Source organism: Thalassophryne amazonica, chromosome 5 (genome assembly GCF_902500255.1).
Source record: "Thalassophryne amazonica chromosome 5, fThaAma1.1, whole genome shotgun sequence".
NCBI classification, from domain to species: domain Eukaryota; kingdom Metazoa; phylum Chordata; class Actinopteri; order Batrachoidiformes; family Batrachoididae; genus Thalassophryne; species Thalassophryne amazonica.
In genome coordinates this window covers 28,341,270-28,366,857 of record NC_047107.1, presented here as the reverse complement: position 1 = coordinate 28,366,857, position 25,588 = coordinate 28,341,270, and the positions used below count along the sequence as shown (strand labels likewise).

Genomic DNA, 25,588 nt, shown 5'->3' with positions numbered 1-25,588 from the left:
TTGTGAGCTCTTCAGTGAATTGTTTGTCCTATTATTTTGTTTTTACAGAGCTAAGTCATTTTTTTAAAAAATCTTCCCAGCCACTGATAACCAAAAGTCCAGAGTGAAAAGATGTCAGCCTCATGTACAAGCCATCTGGTGTTCAAACTCCGCCGTGGCTACAAAGATATGTCATCTGGTCACACTAAGCTATAAATTACACTAACTATTGCTTATAATGACACAATTCTTAACTTTGCCATAAGCTACAATAAACATACCTTAATATATACGAGGTCTGTTAGAAAAGTATCCAACCTTTTAATTTTTTTCAAAAACCTGATGGATTTGAATCACGTGTGCTTGCATGAGCCAACCTTGAACCTTCGTGTGCATGCGTGATTTTTTTTCACGCCTGTCGGTTGCGTCATTTGCTTGTAAGCAGCCTTTGTGTGAGGATGGGTGTAGTCTCTCGTTTTTTCTTTGCAAGGAAATGGCGGAACGACTGGAGCAGCACGACTGCATCAAATTTTGCCACAAACTGGGCAATAGCCAGGTGGAAACCATTCGGATTATTCAGATGGCTTTCAGTGAGGATCCTATGGGCATCACACAGATTAAGGAGCGGTACAACCAGTTTAAAGACGACCACACAACGGTGGAGAGCGCGCCGCGCTCTGATCGGCATCAACATGTTGAAACAACCGGATCATTTCCAAAGTGAACGCTGTGGAGATGGGGACCGTCGTGTGATTATCTGAGAAATTGTGGAAGAGGTGGACATGAGCACTTTTTCGGCACATTCCACTGTGAAAGAAGATTTTGCCATGAAAAGAGTGGTGGTGAAATTCATCGGCACGAAGCTGATGGCGCAGCAACAGCGCCTCCGTGATGAAGCCTCACAGGACATGTAACATGCCCAGCTCGTCCACCATTTGGAAGATTCAGACAGCTTTCGGTGGCTTTTCAGTCGTGTGACTATCCGAGAAGTTGTGGACAAGGCTGAACTGTGGAGCTTTTTAAGTACAGAAGTTGCTCTTTTGCAAAGCAAAGCAATTTGAGTATCACACACCGCTCACGTATTCTGATCATTGGTTCAATGAACAGGCCAACCCAGGCATCCTCTTTTAATTAAGGTTTTCCCAAAGGCTGCTGTGTGACTGGGAAAAACGTTTACAGCAGATTCAGATCAGCAAACACTTGCATTTCCAAAAGTAGTTGTGCACTTCAAAAAAAGAAATGCGTGTAGCAGACACATTGATTATTTTTTTAGAAATAATAGATGAACCCCCATTTGTGTAGGTAAATCGTGGCATCAGGGGCATCGTGAAGGACCAGCAGGGAAACCCCATCGCAAATGCTACCGTGTCTGTGGAGGGGGTAAACCATGACGTAACTACAGGTCAGCACACTGCTCACATATCAAAACTTTCCTCAAACAAGTGACTCATTCTTGAGTTTTTTTTTATGTGAGGAGATGCTCTGAAACTGTCGTGCCCTCTGAGAACAAGATGTCTTTTCCTTTACAGCTCCAACAGGAGATTACTGGAGACTGCTCAACCCGGGAGAGTACCGTGTGACTGTGCGAGCAGAGGGCTTCTCCCCTTTGACCAAACTCTGTGTGGTGGGTTATGAGTCCGGGGCCACCGCCTGTAGCTTCAACCTTGCCAAGTCCAATTGGGACCGTATTAAACAGGTAAGGCAATTACACTACGCCGTCTTCATTCTCATGCCTTCCCCAAAAACAAACATTAGTGTCTTTGAAACTATAAGCTTCAAGCAACAACTTTTAAAAACCCCTATACAGCAGATGGTAAATGTCTTTACTCAGTTTGTACTCATGGGTACTTTTTTAGGTACCCGTTTGCCTTCAGATGTCCTACATAGGCCCTGAGGTTGATTGGTGCCGGATTCCATAGCCTGAAGCGAATGACACATTATGACTCCCCCTTGAGCAGGACGAGATGGGGGTTGTTTAATCATTCTAGATATCAGCGTATGGCTGGTTTCACTCAGGCTGCTCTGTGGGACATTCTGAGAATTTCAGGGATTCCTAGTAGGTTGCTGGGCATCAAGGCCAGCTTATGCACAGGCACCGTTAGTGCTATGGTGAGTGGAGTCAGAGTCTGCCTTTTTCTGACTTTGAGCACCCCTCTTCCCATGCTTGCATGTACAGTGTGTTGGTGAGGTTGTGGAAACTAGCAACATGTGAGACGATGACATGTTGCTAGTATCTGGGTTTCAGTAGCGTCCTGGATTCAGCCATCAGAAGTATATCTGTATGTGGTGAAAACATCGCTCTTGTTAAGCCATTCCTTTACCACAGCAGTAACATTCATGGCTTCAGGAACTGAAACTTTTGAGATCAAGAGGAAGAGCTACTGGAGTCATGAGACAGAGTACAGTATTGTTCAGAATAATAGTAGTGCTATGTGACTAAAAAGATTAATCCAGGTTTTGAGTATATTTCTTATTGTTACATGGGAAACAAGGTACCAGTAGATTCAGTAGAGTCTCACAAATCCAACAAGACCAAGCATTCATGATATGTACACTCTTAAGGCTATGAAATTGGGCTGTTAGTAAAAAAAAAAAAAGCAGAAAAGTGGGTGTTCACAATAATAGTAGCATCTGTTGACGCTGCAAACTCAAAACTACTATGTTCAAACTACTTTTTTAGCAATCCTGTGAATCACTAAACTAGTATTTAGTTGTATAACCACAGTTTTTCATGATTTCTTCACATCTGCGAGGCATTAATTTTGCTGGTTTGGAACCAAGATTTTGCTCGTTTACTAGTGTGCTTGGGGTCATTGTCTTGTTGAAACACCCATTTCAAGGGCATGTCCTCTTCAGCATAAGGCAACATGACCTCTTCAAGTATTCTGACATATCCAAACTGATCCATGATACCTGGTATGCAATATATAGGCCCAACACCATAGTAGGAGAAACATGCCCATGTCATGATGCTTGCACCACCATGTTTCACTGTCTTCACTGTGAACTGTGGCTTGAATTCAGAGTTTGGGGGTCGTCTCACAAAATTTTACTCTCATCAGTCCACAAAATATTCCTCCATTTCTCTTTAGGCCAGTTGATGTGTTCTTTGGCAAATTGTAACCTCTTCTGCACATCTTTTATTTAACAGAGGGACTTGGCGGGGGATTCTTGCAAATAAATTAGCTTCACACAGGCATCTAACTGTCACAGCACTTACAGGTAACTCCAGACTGTCTTTGATCATCCTGGAGCTGATCAGTGGGTGAGTCTTTGCCATTCTGGTTATTCTTCTATCCATTTGATGGTTGTTTTCTGTTTTCTTCCACGTGTCTCTAGGTTTTTTTTGTCCATTTTAAAGCATTGAAGATCATTGTAGATGAACAGCTATAATGTTTGCACCTGCATGTTTTCCTCTCTCTAATCAACTTTTAATCAAACTACGCTGTTCTCTGAACAATGTCTTGAACGTCCCATTTTCCTCAGGCTTTCAAAGAGAAAAGCATGTTCAACAGGTGCTGGATTCATCCTTAAATAGGGAACACCTGATTCACATTTGTTCCACTAAACTGACGAAATCACTGACTGAATGCCACACTACTATTGCGAACACCCCCTTTTCTACTTTTTTTTTTTTTTTTTTACTAATTGTCCAATTTCATAGCCTTAAGAGTGTGCATATCATGAATGCTTGGTCTTGTTGGATTTGTGAGAATCTACTGCTACCTTGTTTCCCATGTAACAATAAGAAATATACTCAAAACCTGGATTAATCTTTTTAGTCACATAGCACTACTATTATTCTGAACACTACTGTATGTTTGTGAGACCTGTATGATGTTATTCAGTGGCCTGGTCTGATACTTGAACTCCTCCTAACCATATCTACCCATGTGTAAATACATCAAGTCTCTGCCATGGGACTGGCTGGTAAGACATTACCTTTCATCTACAGCTGAAGTATCGAACGAAGTGGCTAGTGAGTGCATACATGCGGCTTAAAGTACCTGGAAAACCAGTCTATGGATGAAACCACACCCTCATTATCTGCCTTCCATTCACCTATACTGCACTTTTTAGATGATGCACTTAAGCCAGCCATACATCACGCAATGTGGTACCGCCATATCACCGACTATTCAATTTAACAGAAGCCTATTACAGAACAACCGCAGGATAACGGCATTCACATTATGATGTTGGTCTTCACTGTAATCAGCAAAGGAGGACAGGAGCTGCATAGCATGCTGGTCCCATGTGATCTATGCAGAGTTCCAGAATGGTGCGTGTAATTTCTACTGCTCTGGGGCTCCGTAGGTGTGCACATCTCTATATGCACACATTGGAAATGTTGTCCTTTCAAGGTGCGAAGTAATTTTTCCTTTTCAGGGTTTCAAAAGTGGAAACATCCATCTCACATTGATTCATTATGGAAATCCAGTCGACAGATTGTGGTGATGGGAGAGTGTGTTATTATGTCTGTGTCAAGTGTACATATGTATAGTTTGTGTGTCTGTTTGCACATATATGCACCCCTGTACGTATGTTCCTCTGCCTGTAAGGACAGGCATTACAGGTGTATGTAAAGCCATGTAATACAAATCCTGATGTAATACAAGAAATGTCACTGGTTGCATCATAGGGTTTTTGTACATGCTGCAACAGTGTGATGTGGTCGCTTCATGAAAACTCATGGTCATATATGTCCCAGTTATCATGTTCTGTAACAGGATGTGTTTTTCTATGAGCCTGGTGTAACACATTCTTATTGTGTAGTGTGTGGTCCTGATTTACACAAAAAAAAACTAAAAACCCCAGCAATTATGTTCGCTCAAGGACATTTCAGTTGTGTAGGTCTGCCCTCCCCACCCACTCCTCATTTAAGTAAGTGTCATGATACATTATTTAAGTTTAATTAGCAGTTATCATGTTTCCAAAAAAACAAAAAAAACAAAAGTAATTGCCACCTTAAGATGTGTCACTGAAGACAGCGCATGCTCACCCTTGTCTGTTTGTAGTTGATGTGTCTTTGTCTTCTGCAGATCATGGCCCTACATGGCAACAAGCCTATTCGCCTGCTCAGCCACGGCAACAGCAGGACCCATCAGTCCTCTGTTGATACCGGTGACAGCAAAAGGCGCGTAAATGTTGGCAACAACGGGTACTCAGGGGATCCACAAGTCCGCCGTGAGCGGCTACGGAGGCTCAGGATAGCGCGTCTCAGGCGACTACGGCAACAGAGATTAATGAGGTCAACGACGACGTTACCCCCTACAACCACAGTTCCCACAACAATAGAGAGCACAACATCCTGGTACGACTCGTGGTATATAGGAGAGGGACAGACTTCAACTCCTGGTGGATTCACAGACTCCATCCTGGATTACACCTACAACATTGATGATTATTAAAACACCCAGAGAGTGTTCCATTCAACTTTCAACATACACCCTCGGCTCGTCTTGTTAACTCCCAGAAAATGGGCCTTGTATAACATACTGTAGCCATCAATTAACATTTAAATGCCTGTTCAGTTTGACACATTTAGGTCATTAATGGTATCATTTGTTGTACTTGTTATCCAGTGTTTTATATGAATACTGTTACTTCATGAACTTTTTTTACTGATACATATTTAATATCATGGCTTATTGTCAGTTTTATTTACATTGTTTTTCATCCATAACAGAATTCTTAGTGTGGTCAAAAAAAAAAAAAAAAAATTGGAAACACTGCATTTGTTCAAAGTTGTGCAACAAGTAATTCAGAGGCATAACTTATATTTCCTCAGAGATAGTGAACTATTTTAAAATAAAGGCTTGTTAACACAATGTATCCCCCATAAAAAAGTTATTTTTATTTGAAGATTCACATGAAATATTTAATGAACAATGCCAGTACATATAATTAATGTTACGGGTCTGATGGCAGCACTGTAAATAAGAAAAGTTCAAGGAATACTGGTGTGATTGCTTACAGTGGAGTCTGACAACAGAGTAAGGAGTGTCAACCGGTTGCCATGTGGTTACAAACCTCAGTGGCTCACATTCATCTCACTGTCATTGTCATCAACAGAGAAGGCAGAAAAACTGACTGGCTCCCATTCAAGTGTGCGTAAATTGACGAGACATGCCGTCTGAGTGCTACTGAACTCTGGAACGGCAACCACAAGGACTTCCTGCCCATCAGGACCTTGGAAAAGAGAGAGACAGTTATAGATCAGCTTGGGTCTGCATTGGATCCGATTCTGACAGCCATTATTTGATATGTCCAAGTGAAGTCAAAAAAGGGCTTGACAATAAGGCCTGTCTGATTGACCAGGGAAAGTAAAGAACCATATCAAGCAAGAAAATGTGGCAAGATGAAACCCAAAGATATCCAGCGAAAGCAGGAGTTTAATTTTTTTTTTTTTTTTTGGAAATGGAGTTCTGTTATCTGTCGGTAGAATGCTGATTATGTTTTGTGCAGTTTACTGCAGGTAATGAGCTACATACTGATTGGAGCAATGAACCACATCAAAATTTATATCTGGCTGAATAATATGCATATGTCGCGGACATGAACGAGCAAAGCTCGTCAGCATCTTACCATGTCATTTAGGTCCTTCAGACTTTATTTTGAGTAAATGCTTCAGGGGAGCATTAGCATGGCAAAAACCTTTCAGCTTCTGGGGGGGCTGAAAGGTTTCCCCCCCCCCCCCAGACCCCCCGCTTTTTTAAGCAGTTTTCTTTATTTGCCTCTCACACATACTTAGAAAAGCTCCTCGCCATCTAACCGTGTCCTTTAGGTCCTTCAGACTTTTTTCAGTAAAAATGGTTCTTGGGAGCATGAGCATGACTAAAACCTTTCAGCCTCTTGGGGGCAGAGCCCCGCCAGACTCCCTGCGTTTTTAAGCATTTTTTCTTTTTTGCTTTTCAGCTGACCCCCCCTCATTACAGCCCTCTTATCCCCCTACCACTTTAAGCATTTTTTTTTATGTAGATGTAAATTAATATTCAACATTTTCAGCTAGTTGACAGTAGGGCTATACAATATGGCCAAATTACCGTATCTCAATATTGTCATATAAATGTCACTTATATACATGCTGTCCATATTCTTAGGTGGGTAGGGAGAGTTCTCATGGGATAAAAAAAGCTTTTCAACCGACCATCCCTGGTTCTCAAGACCAGGCACCTCAGTGGCTCTACTCTCTCTCTTTTTTTTTTTTTTAAGATATTTAGGTGTACCTTAGTAAACACTAGTAGAGTTCCACCTTAGATTTGGAATGTATAATAGAAGATATACCTTACTGAGTTTTCATATCAATCTGATATACGATATGACTATGATCTGACACAAAATGCAGCAACAATGAAAATTAAGCACTCAAACAAAACAGTAATAATACCACACTCATTTTGTACTCATCATAAGGTTAGGATACTGTGCCCTCCAAAAGTATTGGAATACTTGGAATTTCACACATTTTAATCTGTTTGTCATTTCAGATACAAGAAATACAAAAAAATAAAATAAAAAAAAAAATAAAAAAAAATTCTAAAATTATCTTCCTCAAACTCAAACTGAAAGCAAATCTCTAAAACTTGATAAAACCTGTAAATAATCAGTTTTATTGCCAGTTTTTTTCAGACAAGTCTGGGGATGAAAGCATGAACATTTCCGAGTCACTGAATATGTCTTGGACTTTATTTACATCAATTATGAAGAAATACAAGTTTCTTTCACTAAAACATCAAATCTAGGCTTTCATCTGAAATGTACTTTCTGTCAAATTGTAGCTGAACTTTCAGGTCTTCTTTTTAAGAAAATCCTCCTCTACACCACTTCATCAGGAAGCTGGATTTTACATTTTTTATTCATTTATATCAAATTGTAGAGATTTGCTTTCAGTTTGAGTTAAGGAAGATAATTTTAGAAAAAAAAATGTATCTGAAATGGATAAACAATTAGAATGTGGAAATACCAAGTGTTCCAATACTTTTGAGGGCAACTGAGAAACACTGAGGAGCAACATCTTACATCTCATATATAGTGCAGCAGATAAAGAGATATTTAGAGTGGAATCCTGAAAATGGTGATACAAGCATCAAATTTGGCACAAATAATCCATAGACATTAACTAAAAAAAAACCAAAACTGATTGGGCACTTGAATTTTCAAGAGGCAGCCAGGTAGGGATCAATTGAAGAATTACACAGGGGTCTAAAGATGCTCCAATCATATAGAAAACTATACCACATTATTCGCCTGATCATAAAGATTCCAAAAAAGGTATAGTTTGGACTATCTGTGACTGAATGTTATGGAGTAGAGAATGGTGACAAAGGTCAGTTTCAGTTTGTACAGGGGTCAAAATTTAAAGTTGCTCCATTAATTTTGTGCTGAATTTGATGCTTGCATCACCAATAAGCCACAAGAATGAAAGGAGAAATGCTGCTTTTAACAACCTGGACCTCATTTCTGGCATAAAATACGGTTGTTTACTCACCAATATAAGTTTGGTGTGATTAGAAGTCCATAGTTCAAACGTGTTCAGTTCAAATCTGGAGCAAACATTTTTCTTCTTCTACTAAGGTGGATTAGAACCTTTAGTGGTACACAGCACAAACTACTTGACAGGAGGAACCTAGCAGTCAATGTGACTCACTGATTTGAAAATGCAGCTCTTTCAATCAGACGTGTGGTGCTGTGACATGTCAATCATCTGTATCCAATCAGATTTCAGGAGAGTCCAGTGAAACCCCGGCCTCACTCTAGCTCCACCCATGCCAGGAAGTGTTTGACATTTGAACATTCCTGTTTCACTGTGACTGATAAATTGGCACTTCCTGTTTGAGCTTGCCAGTGAGTTCCCGCAAGATTCCATGAAAACTCGTCTGTCGATCCAGGAAGTGTCTGACATTTGAATATTTCCTGTTTTACTGTGGATTTCAAAACTAGCACTTCCTGTTTAGGATGCCCTGTACCATGAGTGAGCTTTGCGCCGCTGAGCGTTGCTTCGCTCATATAAGGGTGATTCTTAGACTATGGGCACTTATTATGTCCTTTGATCATATTGTATGAAAAACAGAAAAAAGGGGAAATTTCACACTTTTATAGTTATCTTTACAATGAAAATGTGTTAAGAAATTTGTTCTAGTAGTCTATGAGGACTTTTTTCACCTTTTTTCAGCATCATTATATGCAAATATTGCCGTTTTGTGCTTGTCCCACACAAAGACTTTTGATCTTCAATGAGTAAAAATGACTGGTAAAGAACATTTTTTTCTAATGTTTAAAATATCTCTGAATAAAATATCAGTAAAATAATCAAAACATAATTGGGGTATTCAATGTCATACAACTGTTGTGATTTTTTTTACAACAAACTGTAGTTGTCCCACACTATTGCCGTAATTTCCACCACAACACTGTAATGTCCCTAAACAGTTTTGTATGAAAGATTGTTTGGGTAGTTTCTATGGAGATAAACAGTGACATCAGAGCACATGTATATAGCACCAAATCACAATAAACAGTTGCCCCAAGGCACTTTATATTGTAAGGCAATGGTTGGTGGAAATTACATTTACAAGGCCAATAGTGCCTGTAGTTAAAGAATCACCCATAAATACCTTGATTCTGGTTCATAGGGGGGAGTGTGTATAACTACAGACCTAATAACAAGAAGCGCCTTGGGGCAACTGTTTGTTGTGATTGGCGCTATATAAGAAAAAAGTTGATTGATTGATAACCAATTCATAGATCACTAGCGGAATGTCACAGAGACTTCATTCAACCATTTCATGAAAGTATAAGTTCTCATCCAGAGAGTGAATCTTGTTTGGAGATATCTTTCACTCACAACCAATTCTAGAGGCCGGGAGAAGCTCACATGCTCTATTCCTCTGCTTTCAGCAGCGTGACACACTCCGTGTGTGACTTTGCGCTGTGTCATCCCGACACTGACAGAACACTGCGAAAAACAACTTATACACTCTGACACAAAGTCATTCCACCATACCAATGATTCTCTGGAGAAACCTTGTACTAAAAGACATCCAGTTCTTACCAAGTGTGGGCACAGCTAAACCAAAATGTTAGCTTTGATAACCGTTAATCCACTAACTGAAAAAGTTTAACTTTTATCAGCTAAACTGATAAATCCTAAAAAAAAAAAATTAGTGAAGTTACAGATAAAAGCTAAACCGATACCTTTCGATATAACTTCAGTACATGTCAGCTACTGACAAAACAAGGAGTCGGTGCTTCTGTCTCAGAGGGCCTTCTCTCAGCAGAAGAGACCCGGTGATCCAGAGAGAAGCAGATGGGGAAAAAAAGATAGTTTCTCTTCACCACCATACAGACCTGACAGTCATTTCACTGGAGTCTTCACAGGCAGACAGTTTTGACTTATGGTATAATTTTAAACAAACTAATTCCAGACAAGTTTTGAAACTTAATGTCACATCTGTCGTTTTACAAAGTGAAAATATCAGCTATATGTTTTAATTAATGCACTAATTTTGAAGGTTTTAGCATTTAGACACACATGCCGCAATTACATTATGTGTACACTAGTTTCCTGACGTCAGTGGTTGGCTGGTCGGTATAACACCACAGTTACTGAAACGTGTGGTGGGTTTTACAAATAAATCTGTATTTGAAATATGTAATTTTTTCCATTTGTAAAAAAAAAAAAAAAAAAAAAAAAAGGCAATTTGAAAACTGAAAATTCTGTTTTAAGTCCTTCATCACTTTTAGGCGAATGTGTGGCACACTGCCATGAACACTGCCATCTACTGCAACAGATGGAAGTGTGAGCAGCCATGTCCCATCAAAAACATGGCACTGAGTTTTTTTTTTTTTAACAAATTACACAGCAAACAAAGTGGAAAATACAAGAAAAACTAATGATGCGGTGGAAAGTGAACGTGTTGCGTTTTGTTTACGAGTATGACTTGGAGCTCAAACTTGTCAGGCGGTTGTGCAGAGCGAGAGAATGCAGCTACCCTGGCTAGGTATGTAGGCTAACACAGACACAACCTCTCCCATTTGCCTCGTCTTCTCTTCTCCACTGGGACACGAAAAAAAAAAGCAGAACTTTTCATGACTGCTTCAGTGACTGCAGCCAAAAACAAAACAGTACACCATTTTTTCTGTGTGAAGTTATGTTACATTATGCTGTGCAACACAGGCTGTCATCGGAAGTGGTCAAATCCTGTGATATCACTGGCGCATGCCCTATTCAAACACTTTGCAACAAGTTCATAATTATTTTGCCTCATTCATTCACTTTCTGTAGCCGCTTACTCTAATTAGGGGTCACAGGGTGCTGGAGCCTATCCCAGCATTCACAGTTGAGAGGTGGGGTGCACCCTGGACAGGACGCCAGTCTGGGTCATATAAACAGACAAACTCAACCACACTCATGCCTACAGCCAATTTAAAAGTCTCTAATTCACCTAACCTGCATATCTTTGGAAGTGGGAGGAAGCCAGGGCACCCAGAGGGAACCCACGCAAACTCCACACACAAAGACCCTGGTGGGAAGCAATCCATGACCTTCTTGCTGTAAGGCAACGTGCTAACCAGTATACCACCATGCTGCCCTACATCACAACAGAGGTGAAATAAACAAGATCTCTTGTATTGTTATAAAGCCTTCGAACAAATGCAACTAGTGGTAATTTTTTAAAAGTTAGTCAAGGTCACCGGCCTTCGAACCCATGCAAAGTACTCCTCCAAGGGAAATACCCACCAAATATGAAGTTTCTGTGAGCAAAGGTGCGAGCTACATTGCGGCAAAGGATATGACAATTGTGACCATTGATGACCTTCAAACGGTAGTCAGGTCACTGGCCTTTGAACCCATGTGAAGTACTCCCCAAGGCATGTACCCACCAAATATGACGTTTTCTGCGGCAATAGGTGCCGAGCTATGTTGCGGAGAAGGATTTGACAGTTGTGCCACTGGTGGCTTGCAAAAGTAGGTCAAGGTCACTGGCCTTCGAACCCATGCAAAGTACTCCTTCAAGGCATTGTACCCACCAAATATGAAGTTTTCTGCGAGCAATGGGTGCTGAGCTACGTTGCTGCAAAGGATATGACAATTGTGACCATTGGTGGCCTTCAAAAGTAGGTCAAGGTCACTGGCTTCGAACCAATGCGAAGTACTCCTCAAGGCATGTACCCACCAAATATGAAGTTTCTTCGAGCAATAGGTGCGAAGCTATGTTGCGGCGAAGATTTTACAGTTGTGACCACTGGTGACCTTTAAAAGTAGTCAAGGTCACCGGCCTTCAAACCCATGCAAAGTACTCCTCCAAGGCAGTACCCACCAAAATAGAGTTTTTGCGAGCAATAGGTGCCGAGGTACATTGCGGCCGGACAGACAACCCGGATGCTATATGCCCCACCTCACGGCGCAAGCGCTGTGCAGGACATAAAAACAGATAGAATTCATTTTGCGCACCTGATTCTCTGACTTGTAAGACATGTATTTTTGTGCACTGGAATGATCTCATTTTGCCATTCCTGCTTCTGTCCAGTGGTGGGCACAGATAACCAAAAAATTAACTTCGGTAACAGATAATTCAGATAACTGTTATCTTTGATACAGATAAAATGATTAAACCACCCAAAAATGTATCGGAAGTTACAGATAAACCAATAATTCCAGTTGTCTCTGGTTACACTTGCAACTATAACAAGCTGATTTGAGTTTTAACACAATCGCTTCTGAAAGCATCAAAAGCGACAACAGACCCAAACAAAGAGCCCACACTTCTATCTTTGAACATCTTGCCCCCTGCTGAAATTTCCTATTTACTACATGGCTTCCAGCACAGAAGCAACTGAGAGGAACCATAAAACTCAACTCTTTACTCAATAACAACGCTGCCGTCGGGCCGAGGTCTTGGAAAATAAAGCAGTGCTGAGTTATGGTTTGGTGTATAAATAAAATGAATACTGATAGAATAACTCCATTAATGTCAATTCTGTCATTTGTACAAAGTTAAAATATAACATCTTTTAATGTTGAATAATGCACTAATTCTGAAGTTTTGTTACAAACACAAACAGATCGCAAAGGATTCTGGGTAAAATGTGCCTCCGCTAAACACTGATTGGTTGGTTGATTATATAAACCAACACGTTAATGTGACGTGTTGTGTGTTGGTGTTTACAGATAAATGTGCTTTTGTAAAATATTCCATTTTTTTTAAATTGTAAAAACAGGCATTTTCAAAAAAACAAAAACAAAACACAACAACAACAAAAAAAAGCCAAGTTGTAATTAGATAACCGTCTGATATAACCGGTGTCAAACTAGAACGCTGCCATGATCTACTGGTGCCAGTGCGAGTTTTGGCCCTTTTTCAGTTGATTTTCACTTGTGTGAGAATCTTTGGATCGCACAGGTTTCAGTTAATCGCGTGTCCTGCATCGTTTAGTATACATGGAGTAACAAGCTGTGTTTAACATCTCACGACCACCTCTCGCACTGCGCCTGTGCAAACACCGCAGACCAGTCTTGTAAAGTTTTTGTTTTGTTTTTTTCAACTTTGATGTCTCCCATCGAGAGTTTTTGTAAATTAAGTAAAAAAAAAAAAAAAAAGCTTCTGTTTATGTTTTGATTCTGGAAACACGAGTCCGACGTGTGGTTTTTGAACGTACAATGTGTGTGAGAATATAAATCGTGCGCTCTGAACTTTTACACCGTGTGGTTCTGTGGTACAGTCTGAGCTGGAACAGAGTACAGAAAATATCAGCCCAGCTTCAGTATGAATACTGCCATGAACACTACTGGCCAGTAGATGGCAGTAGAGACTTGCCAAAACAAAATTCCAGATAATCTGTGTCTGCTGCTACTCTGTTTAAGATTGCGTTGGAATTTAATGTTGATTAAATTGAACTATAAGTTAAAACTGTATGCCTCTGGATGACTTGGTGATATGCCGTCGTATCAGTATGGGGTTAAAAGAAATTAGGTTTTTTTTTTTTTTTTTTTTTGGTGACCAGTTCTTCCCGTCTGCAGAGGACAGAGCGGTTTTTCTAGGAGCTGCCTCTCCTCTTTTTGCAGAGGGTAGAACTACACAACCGCTATAAAACATTTACAGGTAGGTGTGCGACCGATTTTAAATTTATTAAGAGTTTATAGCTGTTCAGCTTTTGTTTACCACGTTAACGGTCTAAAAATTATCGGACAAACATTTATCTGAAGATAATTAGTCCGATAATGGTCTTCAAAGTTATGTGAAAAGATAATCCAATAATGAAAACATTATCTTCGATAATTATCGGTTATCGGAACTGTGCCCACCACTGCTTCTGTCCAGCAGAAGGCAGTGTTAGTTTGTCTGCTTTTGGTGGCGTTTTGTCCAGAAAGTCCTTAGAGTCCCCACCACATGGGTTGATGATCCTGAATGGCTTATGTCACAGGGTTCCACCAATGATAGAGCGAAGGCGTGTGTTTTTTTTTTTTCCTCTGCTCTCCTGGGCAAGACAGAGCGTTCAGCGCAGTTAAATGAGGAAATGTGAGACAGTTTACTGCGGCTTTCTGCAAATACACGAACCAAATATGACCAAAAAATTCAAAAAAAAAAAAAAAAAACATTGCGGAAATTATTAATCAGAATTCATGAAACGGTGACTGAGTCTGGTGACTTTAACGGGACAATTGCTTAATTTGGTCATGTGACTTTACATGACCGAAGCAGTCAGGCGACTCCAGAGGGTTTAAAATAACTATTTTGCACGCTACAGGAGAAGTTGTTAATCTGCCGAGGTGGAGATTGGAGCCTGTGATCTGAAGCACTGACTGCAGCCTTTCAGTCGTTTAGAGTCACGAGGAAGATACGGTGATAGCCCATCAACAAGCATTATCGCAACTGGTTGGTGGAGTCTAAATCTCTACCGTCGGCCAAATTTATATCGTGAAGCAATTAAATTGTTTATATCATCCACCCCTAGACAAGTTATTGCAGTCTTTAATAAAAGTTGAGTGACTACCACATTATTGTGCTGCCAGAGCAACTCGGTCTGTATTTGGGATATCAGTCTAAAATTTAATTATTAGCTATTAAATTTGCTTCAGATTGTGGCAGACTGTCTTGAGGTCCCGCACATGGACGTTAACTTAAGCACATCAGGTTGGGTAACTTTTCCAAAATCTGTTACTGATGAGGTACAAAACAATGAAACAGCTGGAATCAATGTGTTCCCACGTTTTACACACTGACCTGAGATGAGCTTGGACTCAAAGGACGGGGCATTGCCGCTGCAAGTAAACATGGGGACACTCTTCCAAAATGAAAGGGTCTTTTTGGTAAAATGGGTAACAACCTGAGAAAAATGCAAAGACACGATATATATATAAAAAAAAAAAAAAAATCACACCAACAACAGGTTTGTTCTCAGCTGCAGCTTGTCTGACTAACCCAGAGTATCGGGGGCTGTCGGGGCCAGATGTCTCAGGTGCAGCGTCTCCTCCAGGATGTCCAGGTGACTGTTCATGCTGCTGTACCTCTGAATGTCACAGACGTTCTGGCCCGAAGTGCCAGGAACCTTTTGTGGAAATGGAAGACAAACCTTTAACATACATGTGCACCTTCACTCTGGAGTGTAGCTGGTAGAGTGTGTGTGTGGTGGTCACGATCACCTCACTCCATCGATGTTAGCCTGGTATGGGTTGGAGGCCAGCTGTAAGGGTGGGAACACAGAGGACAGGGGGAACATGCAGCGGTGCAGAGGCTGCTGTGGCAGGGTTGTAATTAGTGGGGTCGTACTGGCCGGGCATGACGTCCACTGGAACAGAAGCCTACAGAGCAGGAGGTACGACAATCGTGCTGCTGCTCACAACTGTACAACTGTTTTTTTTTTCTGCACAGCTGAAAAATTAGCTTTTTCACGGCAGGGAGCGACCTCTGCCTGGCGTAACAGTCCACCATATAGAAAACTCAGTAGACCGGCTCGTGTTTACATACTTTCCTCTTGTGTTCTGCTGTTACATGGCTTATATAGAAATAACAATTCAGATATTTGAATGGCCAAGGTATGTGGAATCTATATTTGGAGATGGTGAATTACTCTATTGTGTTTCGGTGTGGCAATATTTCCAAAACTGGAGTTGCTCTTCAGGAATTTTCTGCAGAGAAGAAGCCACAAGACACTGACATGAGTTGTCAAGAGGATGCAAAAAGACTGGGATGGTCCCACACACACACAAAAAAACTTCACCATATATAGTTGCCACTTCACTGAGGAAAGCTACACAAATAAGATGGTGTCTGACGTGAGGTTAACCAAGTTCTTGAAGTTGAAGAAGGACACCACCCCCAGCATTTACTCCAAGGTACAACAGGTATTTGGACACATTCTGATCATGTGCAACCAATGTACGTATTTTAAAGCATGTGAATCCAATAGACTTCTTTTTTTCACCGTGTACACATCTCACAATACAGTAAAATCTTTTAGGATGAATATTGTAGCTGCAGTCTGTCAGAGGCTCACTTCATCATACAGCTAGTTCAACATGAAACTTTAAAAAAGTCTGGGGTCCAAGGTGTAACCCCACTGAAAATTTGTACAGTAAAACTCACATATAATGGATTCAGGTAGTGGTAGCCACCCCGTCAGCTAGGGGTGGTACCTTAGAATTCTAAAGCCTGATATATACTTCTGCAATTCTGTAACTCCGTGGCCATGCAATGACACTGACACACACATGACCCTTTTAAAGTTCTCCATCATGTCTTTATGCAATTTACTGCAGGAACAGTAGCTTTTTCTGGATTAATTTGTACCTCAACAAGCTCCACTTCTTTACACAATCATCAAGGTCCAAACCAACGGTATCGTACGTACAATTTCCCACCATGAATTGCGGGTCATTTGAGCGTCTTTTTCTGACTCCTCATTGTAAAGTTGGTCAAATTTGCGGACGTTTTTTGCCAAATTATTTGATCCATGATTGAAATGTAATCGGTGGGCGCACTGTAAAACTTTTAAAATATGACGGGAGAGGAAGGAGTGAACAAGAAAAGTGAGAAATCACAGCCCTTTGAGTTGTCTGTCATTTAGCAGGTGTGCGTCAGGCTCAGGAGAGAGTTTGCAGCCACAGAGAGGGCCCTGAGTTAAGCTCTTTGGTTTGTCACACCCAGGAATATGTGTGAAATGTAATACCATATTACAGTGCAGGGAACAAGCAGCATTATGTTAATAATCGCCAGCCTTGAATTACATCCTACCTCATTTAGGTGCTGGGTCTGAGTATGGTTTGAAAAATAAAAGCCTCCGGTCATTTAATCATGGAAATATGGTACCCACATTCCTTGAATACTCAGTGTTATTGCTGAACTTCATTTCGTACCCCTTACTGGGCATGTCCAGACTGCTCTGCCTGGTATATGCAAGGAGTTTTTAATGGAAATGCATTATGATGGGGCGGGACGTTTTGTCTGATGTGAACAAAGATCTGCTATACAAAATCCATTATATACGGTTGTTTGTTACATGGAAAACCATTTAAAAGCATTGGGACTTGTGCTTTTGTCCAATGAGTGCGAATATCCGGTTTATACAATGACCAGGTTTATGCGTGTTTTACTGCAGTTAGGAAAATAATGTTAACGATTACACAACAAAACTTACACAACAAAATTACTGCCCAACACATATCTTCCAAGCCCCTGGCTTCCCCACCATATTTGTTGTCAGAGCTGTTGTTTTGGTCCAATTCCTTGTCTGAATCTTCTCCTCCTGACTGTTCTGGCTCTAACCTATAAGGCTGTACACCACCTGGGTTCTCCACTGTCAAAATCTCCTCAGTTTTTGTTAGCTTTTAGCGCTAACAGCACGCACAGTGGTTATGTCAAATTTGTGCGTCTCGTTGCATAAATCGACAGTTCTGCATCCCAACTATATCGCACATGCGTGTGCGTGCATGCAGAGTTGTGCGGAGGACAGGAATGATGTTCGACAGGAATGACATCTAACTGTGAAACGGTCAAATATTTTCCCACCGTTACACCGATATTATACAGTCTGAAATCTCACACACTTAACCAATCAGATTCGTTGGAAAAGATGTAATTGGATTAGAATTTTGGTTTAATCAGTCTTGTGTGCACTTTAATTGGCCGATTCAGATTATGGAAATGGCATTAGTCGGGCCGGGTAATTGATCAGACTATATTCACTCATGGACTGTGATGGCAGAGATTTCAAAACTCACCACCAGCTGCAGCAGCAGCTCATCCAGCAAGCGAATGGCCTCCACACTGCCAGCCTGAGTCTTCTTGGTGAGATACTTGGGCTGTAGAGACAAAAGGAAAACATTTTCAAACTGTTTTATTTTTAAACCGGTTCAGTATCCTGTAAACCAATGCAGCTTATGGAACAGTGTTGGGGTTTCTCTCGCCTTTGTTGATGCGTCCTTGTCCTGAGTATCTTGGCTCAGCAGGTTTCCTGCCAGAAGTACTCTGGAAATTGTTGCTGCACTGCTCTGCTCCCCCTGGTCGCCCAGCTGACCAGTCACCATGTCAACCAACACCTGCAGTCCCAGCATGCTGTCCGCATGAGTGCTGCCGAGCCCAAGTCCTGAGGCCAGGAACACAAAGCTGGACAAAGACAGACCGCTTGATTTTAAAATGACACTGCCATTCCTTCATGTACACAGGAACCATGTATTTCTTTAGTGGCTCTGAGTTTTCACCCCCTGACACATCCCACTGATGAGCTCATACAGAGGGGTTTTTGTTTCTTGATTTGTTCAGTCCACTTACCTGTATATACGTGTTATAACACTAAACCTACCATTAGAAAACTACAATCAGATTCAGAGCCAAAGTTTTCAAACTCACCCTCAGTTATCTGCAGATTTATAACAGTTCAGGTCCATAAGTATTTGGACAGAAACAGTGCTTGTAACTTTGTCTGTGTATACCACAGATATGAGGTCATGGGTCTTTTATGGATTTTTTTTTTTTATTTGTTTTTTTAAAGCTTTCCCCATGTGGCAGGTAGATAAACAATCCTGTCTAGTTTTACCTGTCAGAGCTGATAGGAGGTCTCGCTGTCTGCAGAGGAAGATCAGCCATGCAGAAGTTCCTCAACTGTAAACTTGCCTTCATTAGCCTCAGCTCCATATATCGCAATAACACTACCTGTATAAAAACAAACAAACAAACATTATGCCATACATGAGGCCATGTTCAAAGTCAACAAGGAAACATTTTTGTGTTTTTGATGAAGCGACAGGGACACATCCGACCTGTGACACATTTGTCTGTGTCAATTTTGCCCTCCAGTTTAATCCTCTGGAGCTCGTCCTCCAAAATGAGCTCATCTGTCTCGCTGATGTATTTGGCTCGCGGTGGCTGAGGCAGCAAGTTGTGCTGAAGACAAACACAGACATCACGCATGATGAGCAACAGCAGCGCACAGAGGCGCGCAGCCGGTGACTTAACGGCCAGCCGACCTCCTCGCTGATCTCCTTCAGAATGGACGGCTGCAGCTCCATCCGCTTGAACAGAGTTCCCACAATGCAACCATGCTCTCCTGTCTGAAGATCACACAGCTTTCTGATGGGCACATCTGAACCTTCAGGAAAGATGGCAAGAGCGTGAAATAATGACTGGAAATGCCTCAGATATCAAGAGAAATTTATTTTCATTTTTGATTAATCTGTTGATGAAGACGACAAAGAAGAAAAAGATGGCTTGACAAACAAACACCCTTCAGGCTTCTGTGAACATGGTCAGACTGAGGACTCAAGAACAAGAGGAACTCAGGGACATTAGGAAACTTGGAGGTATAGAGCTGAATGTGAAAACTTTATCTGAATTTGGTGTAGGACGTTTGGTTGACTATCTGAAAGCCACGGGGTTATTCTGCTGAATTAAGGTACAGCTGGAAGCAGATTTCTTTTTCATATTCTTCCTCTATTTTTTTCCCCACCGCTTCTTTTCTTTTCCCACAACAGAGTTGGAAACTCGAGTACACAATCCAACACGATAGGTGGCAGTAGTAATACACCCTACACACTGGTTGTCACCCACCTTAGAAGAAGAAAAGGAAAATACAGTCTATGGGAAAAAAGCATGCCAAAGTAGACATTACTCATTTTTGCAACCAACTACATAAAAACTCAACATTATGCAGTTCATAGAAATATATTTCTGCCCATAAATAGTTTAACATTGATACTGTTTTTATTGTTGCCATTACAGAATGTTTAAACTGAAACCCAAAAACAAGTTTAATATGAAAACCAGCTTTTAAACTGAAGGCAACTACATTCCAGTTGGACAAACATGTAGGAGTTACAACAATTTTTGTTGTAATATAATCACAGGCAGCTGGAGGGTGACTCGATTTGGTCAAAGCCCCAACAAGAATTTCAGTAGCTCCACAAGAAAACTGACACTTGGTGCCCAAAATCCCATTTTCAGCCTCTGCAACTTACCAACACCCCCATTCTCTGTCTGAATCTGCTCCTATGGTCCCTAAGCTTGTTTATGCACTAAATAAACTAATGACAATACCACTTGAGGTATGGGGTTCGTACACCTGTGGCCACATCTATGCCTGAACAGTTCATGACATATTTTTATTACTTCGAATTAGAGCCGAAGTGTACATTACAAGTACATATTTGAATGTTCATTTCAAGTCCACTGTAGTGGTGTACAATGGCATAACTACAAAAATTGAGTTACTATCTAAATACTTATAGGCATGACTGCAGAGCCAATAATGAAGGGGTGCTCTTAGTAAGTCAGAGACAACTCACTGTCCTAACCACCAGAACCAACAGGGGTGAAGTAAATGTTCCCCAAATTATTTTCTGCCACTAGATGTCACACTAGCTCCATATTCAGGATCAAAACAAAGGTTCCTTCTTCGTGCCACTCCTTCAATCAAGAAAAATGAACAGCAGCTCTGCACAGCAGTCCTCCGAGTCCTCGTGGTGATTCTAGTATAACTATGTTCTTGGTCTGAGGCAATTTTAGCACTGTGGAAAGTAGCTTGAGTGCATCTTCTTGAAAACAAAATTCAGCAGCTATCCAGTGAGTAGTGGGTATTGCTCTCTTGAAATGATGGTTATTGGTCCAGTGAGACATCGGCATCAAGTTGACCAGCTAACGCTTAGCCTAGGCTCGTGTGTCATACATCACAGACAAAGTGAGGAACCTTGGGAAGATTTATGATCCTATGTTGTCCTTTGACTTCCACATTACAGATATTACGAGGACTGCTTTCTTCCACCTGTAAAATATAGCGAAGATTTCTCCCATCCTGTCTTTGGCTGATGCTGAGACCCTGATTCAGGCATTTGTCTCTTCTAGATTGGGCTACTGCAATGTTCTATTTTCTGGTTTATGGCAGTCCAGCATTATGGGTCTCCAACTGGTTCAAAATGCTGCTGCCAGACTTTTGACAGGAAGCAGAAAGTTTGACCACATTACACCCATTTTGGTGTCTCTTCACTGGCTTCCTGCCCCTGTGAGATCAGATTTTAAGGTTCTGCTACTATCCTATAAAATTATTCACAGACTAGCCCCTCCCTACTTGGCTGACCTACTTGGGCCCTACATACCGGCCCGGGCTCTGTGTTCTCAGGGTGCAGGACTACTTTGTGTCCCTAGGGTGAATAAAAAGTCTGCAGGTCACAGAGCTTTCTTTTATGGTGTACCTGTTTTGTGGAATGATCTTCCTGCATCAATAAAACAGATTCTGACGACAGACTTTCAAGTCCAGACTTAAGCACTTATTTTCCCTTTCGTATTGCTAGCATACTGGCATAGTATGTTACTATGCTTTCTACTCATTTAAATTCATTTTATTACAAAAGAGAGCGGGCTATGGCCTTAACTTTATCTAGAGTCTGGGTCTTTTAGTGAAGCTTAGGGCTTTTCATTGTTTAGGAATGGCTAAGAGACTGCTGCTTTGTTTGATAAAAAATTTTTCAAAAACTGTAAGGCACAACCTGAGTGGACACCATTCGATAAATTCAGCTGGTTTTCGATGAAAATTTTAACGGCTGATGAGAGATTTTGGTCTGTTAGTGTCACTTTAAGGATGGCCCACGGTGCCTGACGGCGATCTGCGCTTCGAGGCGGCGTTGTCTCGCTGTTTCAAGCTGAAAACTTCCACATTTCAGGCTCTGTTCACCCAGGTCATCGTCACAGAACAGAGAGGTTTCAGAAGAGGTCGGCATGAGGAGTTGACCACTGTTGTCCACTGTTAAAGGCGATTTTGTAATGAAAGAACGTGCGGGCAGATTCGCATGTCGGGCCCGGCTACCGACCCGCGGGGGGTCACGACAGGAAAAACACCTCCATGGAAACCCTAACGGACAAGTTGGAACATGCCCAGCTTTTAAACAATTTCTCAGATACTCACTTGTTGAAAGCATCAAAAGCCGCCTGAATTTTACAAATGGTTTTCAACACGGAGGTGTTTTTCCTGTCGCGGCGCAGACGGATTTGCTGTCGTCGTCACGGAACCGACTCTGCGCATTTGCCCGCACGTTCTTTCATTACAAAATCTCCTTAACAGTGGAATGTCCGCATAAACTCCTCATTGCCGACTTCTTCTGAAACTTCTCTGTTCTCTGACGACTACCTGGGTGAACAGAGCCTTAAATTAGGATGTTTCAGCTCGAAACAGCCAGACGGACGCCACCCCGACCCGCGCCGTGCCGATCCGCTTTGTGAGCTGTCCTTAAAGCAAAAGAAACTCCACAATCTCATCAACCGTTTTAAACTTTTCACCGAAAACCAGCTGAATTTCTCGAATAGTGTCCCACTCGGATATCCCTCACAGGACCTGAAAAAAATTTTTGATAAAGCAACACGCGCCGTCTCCAGCAGCGTCTCAGACAAAGGATTTCAGCCGAGAGGGCTGGACCAGTGCTCACTCAAAGCCTGCCCACAGGCGAATGACATCACCGACACGCGTGAAAAAACTCACGCATGTGCACTGAGGGTTCAAGCATGTCTGGTGTAATCGCACGTGAATCAAATCCATATCGTTTTTTTTTTTTTTTTTATAAACTGCCGGTTAGTTTTCTAATAGACCTCGTATTGTTCAAATGTGCATTTGTTTATTGTTTGAACCTTTTTGTTGTACAGTCTTTCACACAAGACCTCAAATTACCTTTATAAAGTGTCAAAACAGCTGTTTATTATAGTTTGCTGTGTGTTTTGAATAAATGTGTGTGTAAAATTATTTTTCACTTTATTTTTTCCTTGCCAAACCTTTTATTACACTTATAAAACACAACAAAAACATATATATTCTGAAAGCACTGGTTCTCCTGAAAAAAAGAGACATAAATCTTGATGGTGGGATGCTGGGGAGAGCTGTTAACAGCAATAATAAAACATTTATGCCAGGCGAGTGAACTGTCCAAAAAATGCCCTCGGCAGAGGGTTAAGGCACCTTTAACACTGGCAGCTCAAAGTAAATCAAACTAAAACGGATGCCACTTGTGTGTTTCTGTCCTCAACTAAATGATGTTCCAGGTGTAGCTGAAGTGAGCAGAGCTCACCCCACTTGCGCTGGGCCCTCTCTGTGAGCACGGGCGTCATCTGCATGAGTCTGGCTGCATAAATGTGCGCATACTGACGACCTGAAGCTTCGATCGCCGACACTGAAGCGCTCGTTGCGGGGACAGTAGGCCGGAACCAGGCGCTCGAACACCGGCTCCTGCTGCTCGTAGGTCGGCCGGCTCAGCAGGGAGGAGCCGCGGCTCTGCGCGCTCAGCTCAGAGAACATCACCGTCCTCAACAAAACACACACACGGAGAAAAACTCAGCTTTAAAGTGAAGCGAAACGAAATGTTTTAAGATACTGCAACGTGTAAAACAAGCTCACCTCGGCAGAAGAGTAGACAAGTTTCAGATGTTAACCAGACCGAACCTGGCAACATAAACATTCAGAATCTTATTTAATGTGACGGTGACTCGAGTGGAAAAGAAAGACTTCCCGCGAAATCAAACACTCGGTTTCTACAAAGAGTTCCGATAGAAATTAGGAGAACTCACACAACCTTACTTCTGTGTTCGGGGATAATTCTTCTTCGTCATTTTAATAGACTGCAACTGGTATTCTTGCTGCCATCTATGGTGATATTCGTTGTACATGGTTTCTGCCTTAATCCTAAACGAAAGAGGCGACCAACCACACACACACACACAGATGTATGTATTTGAAGGCTAAACTCTGATTCACGGGAGGAAGTTCTTAAATTAGTTTTTTTTTTTTTTAATATGTTTGAGGTTCATTCGAGGATAGGCCATGTTTATTTCATGTGCTGTAGTGTTTCTCCCTTTTTTTCTGCACTTGTTTTGTTCATGCTAAGCATGAGTTTGAAATTTGGTGGCTCAGAAATGTGCCTTTTTTCTGAGTTTATCTTCTCATTATAATTTAAAGTTACAATTAAACAGTCATTAAAATTTTAAAGAAAAATATAAAAAATGTCTGACATCAATTGGTGTCCTTAGATCTCATGAGTGAAACAAGCCATGTCTGTGAAAACTAATAATAACTAGGACTGCAAGCAGTCATATACGGGCCCTCGTTCCGCGTGACCGGCCTACCCAGGCCAGTGGGTGCCCTTTTGGCCACATGTGGGCATGTGCATTCAAGGGCAACTATTCATCACACAGTTAAAATTTTAAACAAATCACACAATGCATCAAGGAGTTATAACATGTTGCAGGTTCATCCACCGGGGGCGCTCAAGTGTACAAAAGAGGGCCAGGGGTGTTGAGGGGCCAACCGTTGATCACACGTGAAGTTTCAAGTCAATCAGACAAAGCATGAAAGAGTTATCATGACTTGTTGTTCCATAGCGAAGGGTCCAAATGGCGGCGCCCATAGCGGCCACACCATTCAACCATAGCAAAAAGATTTCAATAACTTTTGGTCAGTATCGTTCTGGATGATCTGGAAGAAATTTGAAGTGCATTGGACAAAATCCCTAGGAGGAGTTCGTTTCAAATACAACATGTGGAAATCTCGCAAAAATGACAAGAAATTCAAAATGGCCGAATTCCGGTTTGGAGTAGACCCATGGTGCAGGAGAGTTTTTTTGTACGTCTATGCAAGTCACACGTGGTACCACATTTTCATCTCCCTACTCCAAAAAAACACCTATGGGGTAGGGTTTTTGAAATTTTCAAGGGGGCGCTATTGAGGCACTTTGTCCCGCCCATGGGCGAGGCCCCTATGAATTGTAGGAGGTTGTCATGGTTGACCTGTGTATCAATTTTCATGATGATATGACAAAATTAAAGCCGTCAAAAGGAAGAATGTAATTTCATGGAGAAGGGGCGATATTCAGTACGCCACCACACAGAAGCCGTTACTCGTAACTTCACGGCGATCATCGCCTACGTTCAACAACTTGTTGTGCATGGTTTAGAAGTGGAAGGAAGTTCATGGGGTTCACTATGTGACTTCAGTACCCTTTTAAGTATAATGTTCCATGGCGAAGGGTCAAAATGGCGGCGCCATAGCGGCCACACCTTTCGGCATAAGAAAAGCTTTCAATAACTTTTAGGTCAGTATCGTCTGGGTGATCTTGAAGAAATTTGAAGTGCATTGGACA

At 41.5% G+C, this 25,588-nt stretch overlaps 2 protein-coding genes across 3 annotated transcripts in view; one reads left to right on the top strand and one right to left on the bottom strand.

Moving 5' to 3' along the window:
- The window catches only part of si:ch1073-459j12.1 (inactive carboxypeptidase-like protein X2), a 103,861-nt gene extending 98,469 nt beyond the window's left edge, over positions 1 to 5,392 (top strand). For both annotated transcript variants that reach the window (XM_034169873.1, XM_034169871.1), the window contains one exon: positions 5,250 to 5,392. In XM_034169873.1, the coding sequence (XP_034025764.1) occupies positions 5,250 to 5,390 (141 nt within the window). In that variant the 3' untranslated portion in view covers positions 5,391 to 5,392. The remainder of the gene's footprint in view (positions 1 to 5,249) is intronic.
- Positions 5,393 to 5,808: 416 nt separating this feature from the next.
- On the bottom strand, positions 5,809 to 23,994 carry LOC117510237 (DNA polymerase delta subunit 2-like). The gene is given in 16 exon segments (XM_034169870.1): positions 5,809 to 6,171; positions 15,207 to 15,246; positions 15,248 to 15,309; positions 15,405 to 15,531; position 15,581; positions 15,626 to 15,732; positions 15,734 to 15,784; positions 18,203 to 18,283; positions 18,389 to 18,587; positions 19,018 to 19,073; positions 19,075 to 19,133; positions 19,241 to 19,364; positions 19,448 to 19,569; positions 23,525 to 23,606; positions 23,608 to 23,758; positions 23,851 to 23,994. Coding segments are annotated over 15 exon segments (1,413 nt in total). The 5' UTR covers positions 23,752 to 23,758; positions 23,851 to 23,994; the 3' UTR covers positions 5,809 to 6,013.
- Between the last annotated feature and the right edge of the window lie 1,594 nt (positions 23,995 to 25,588).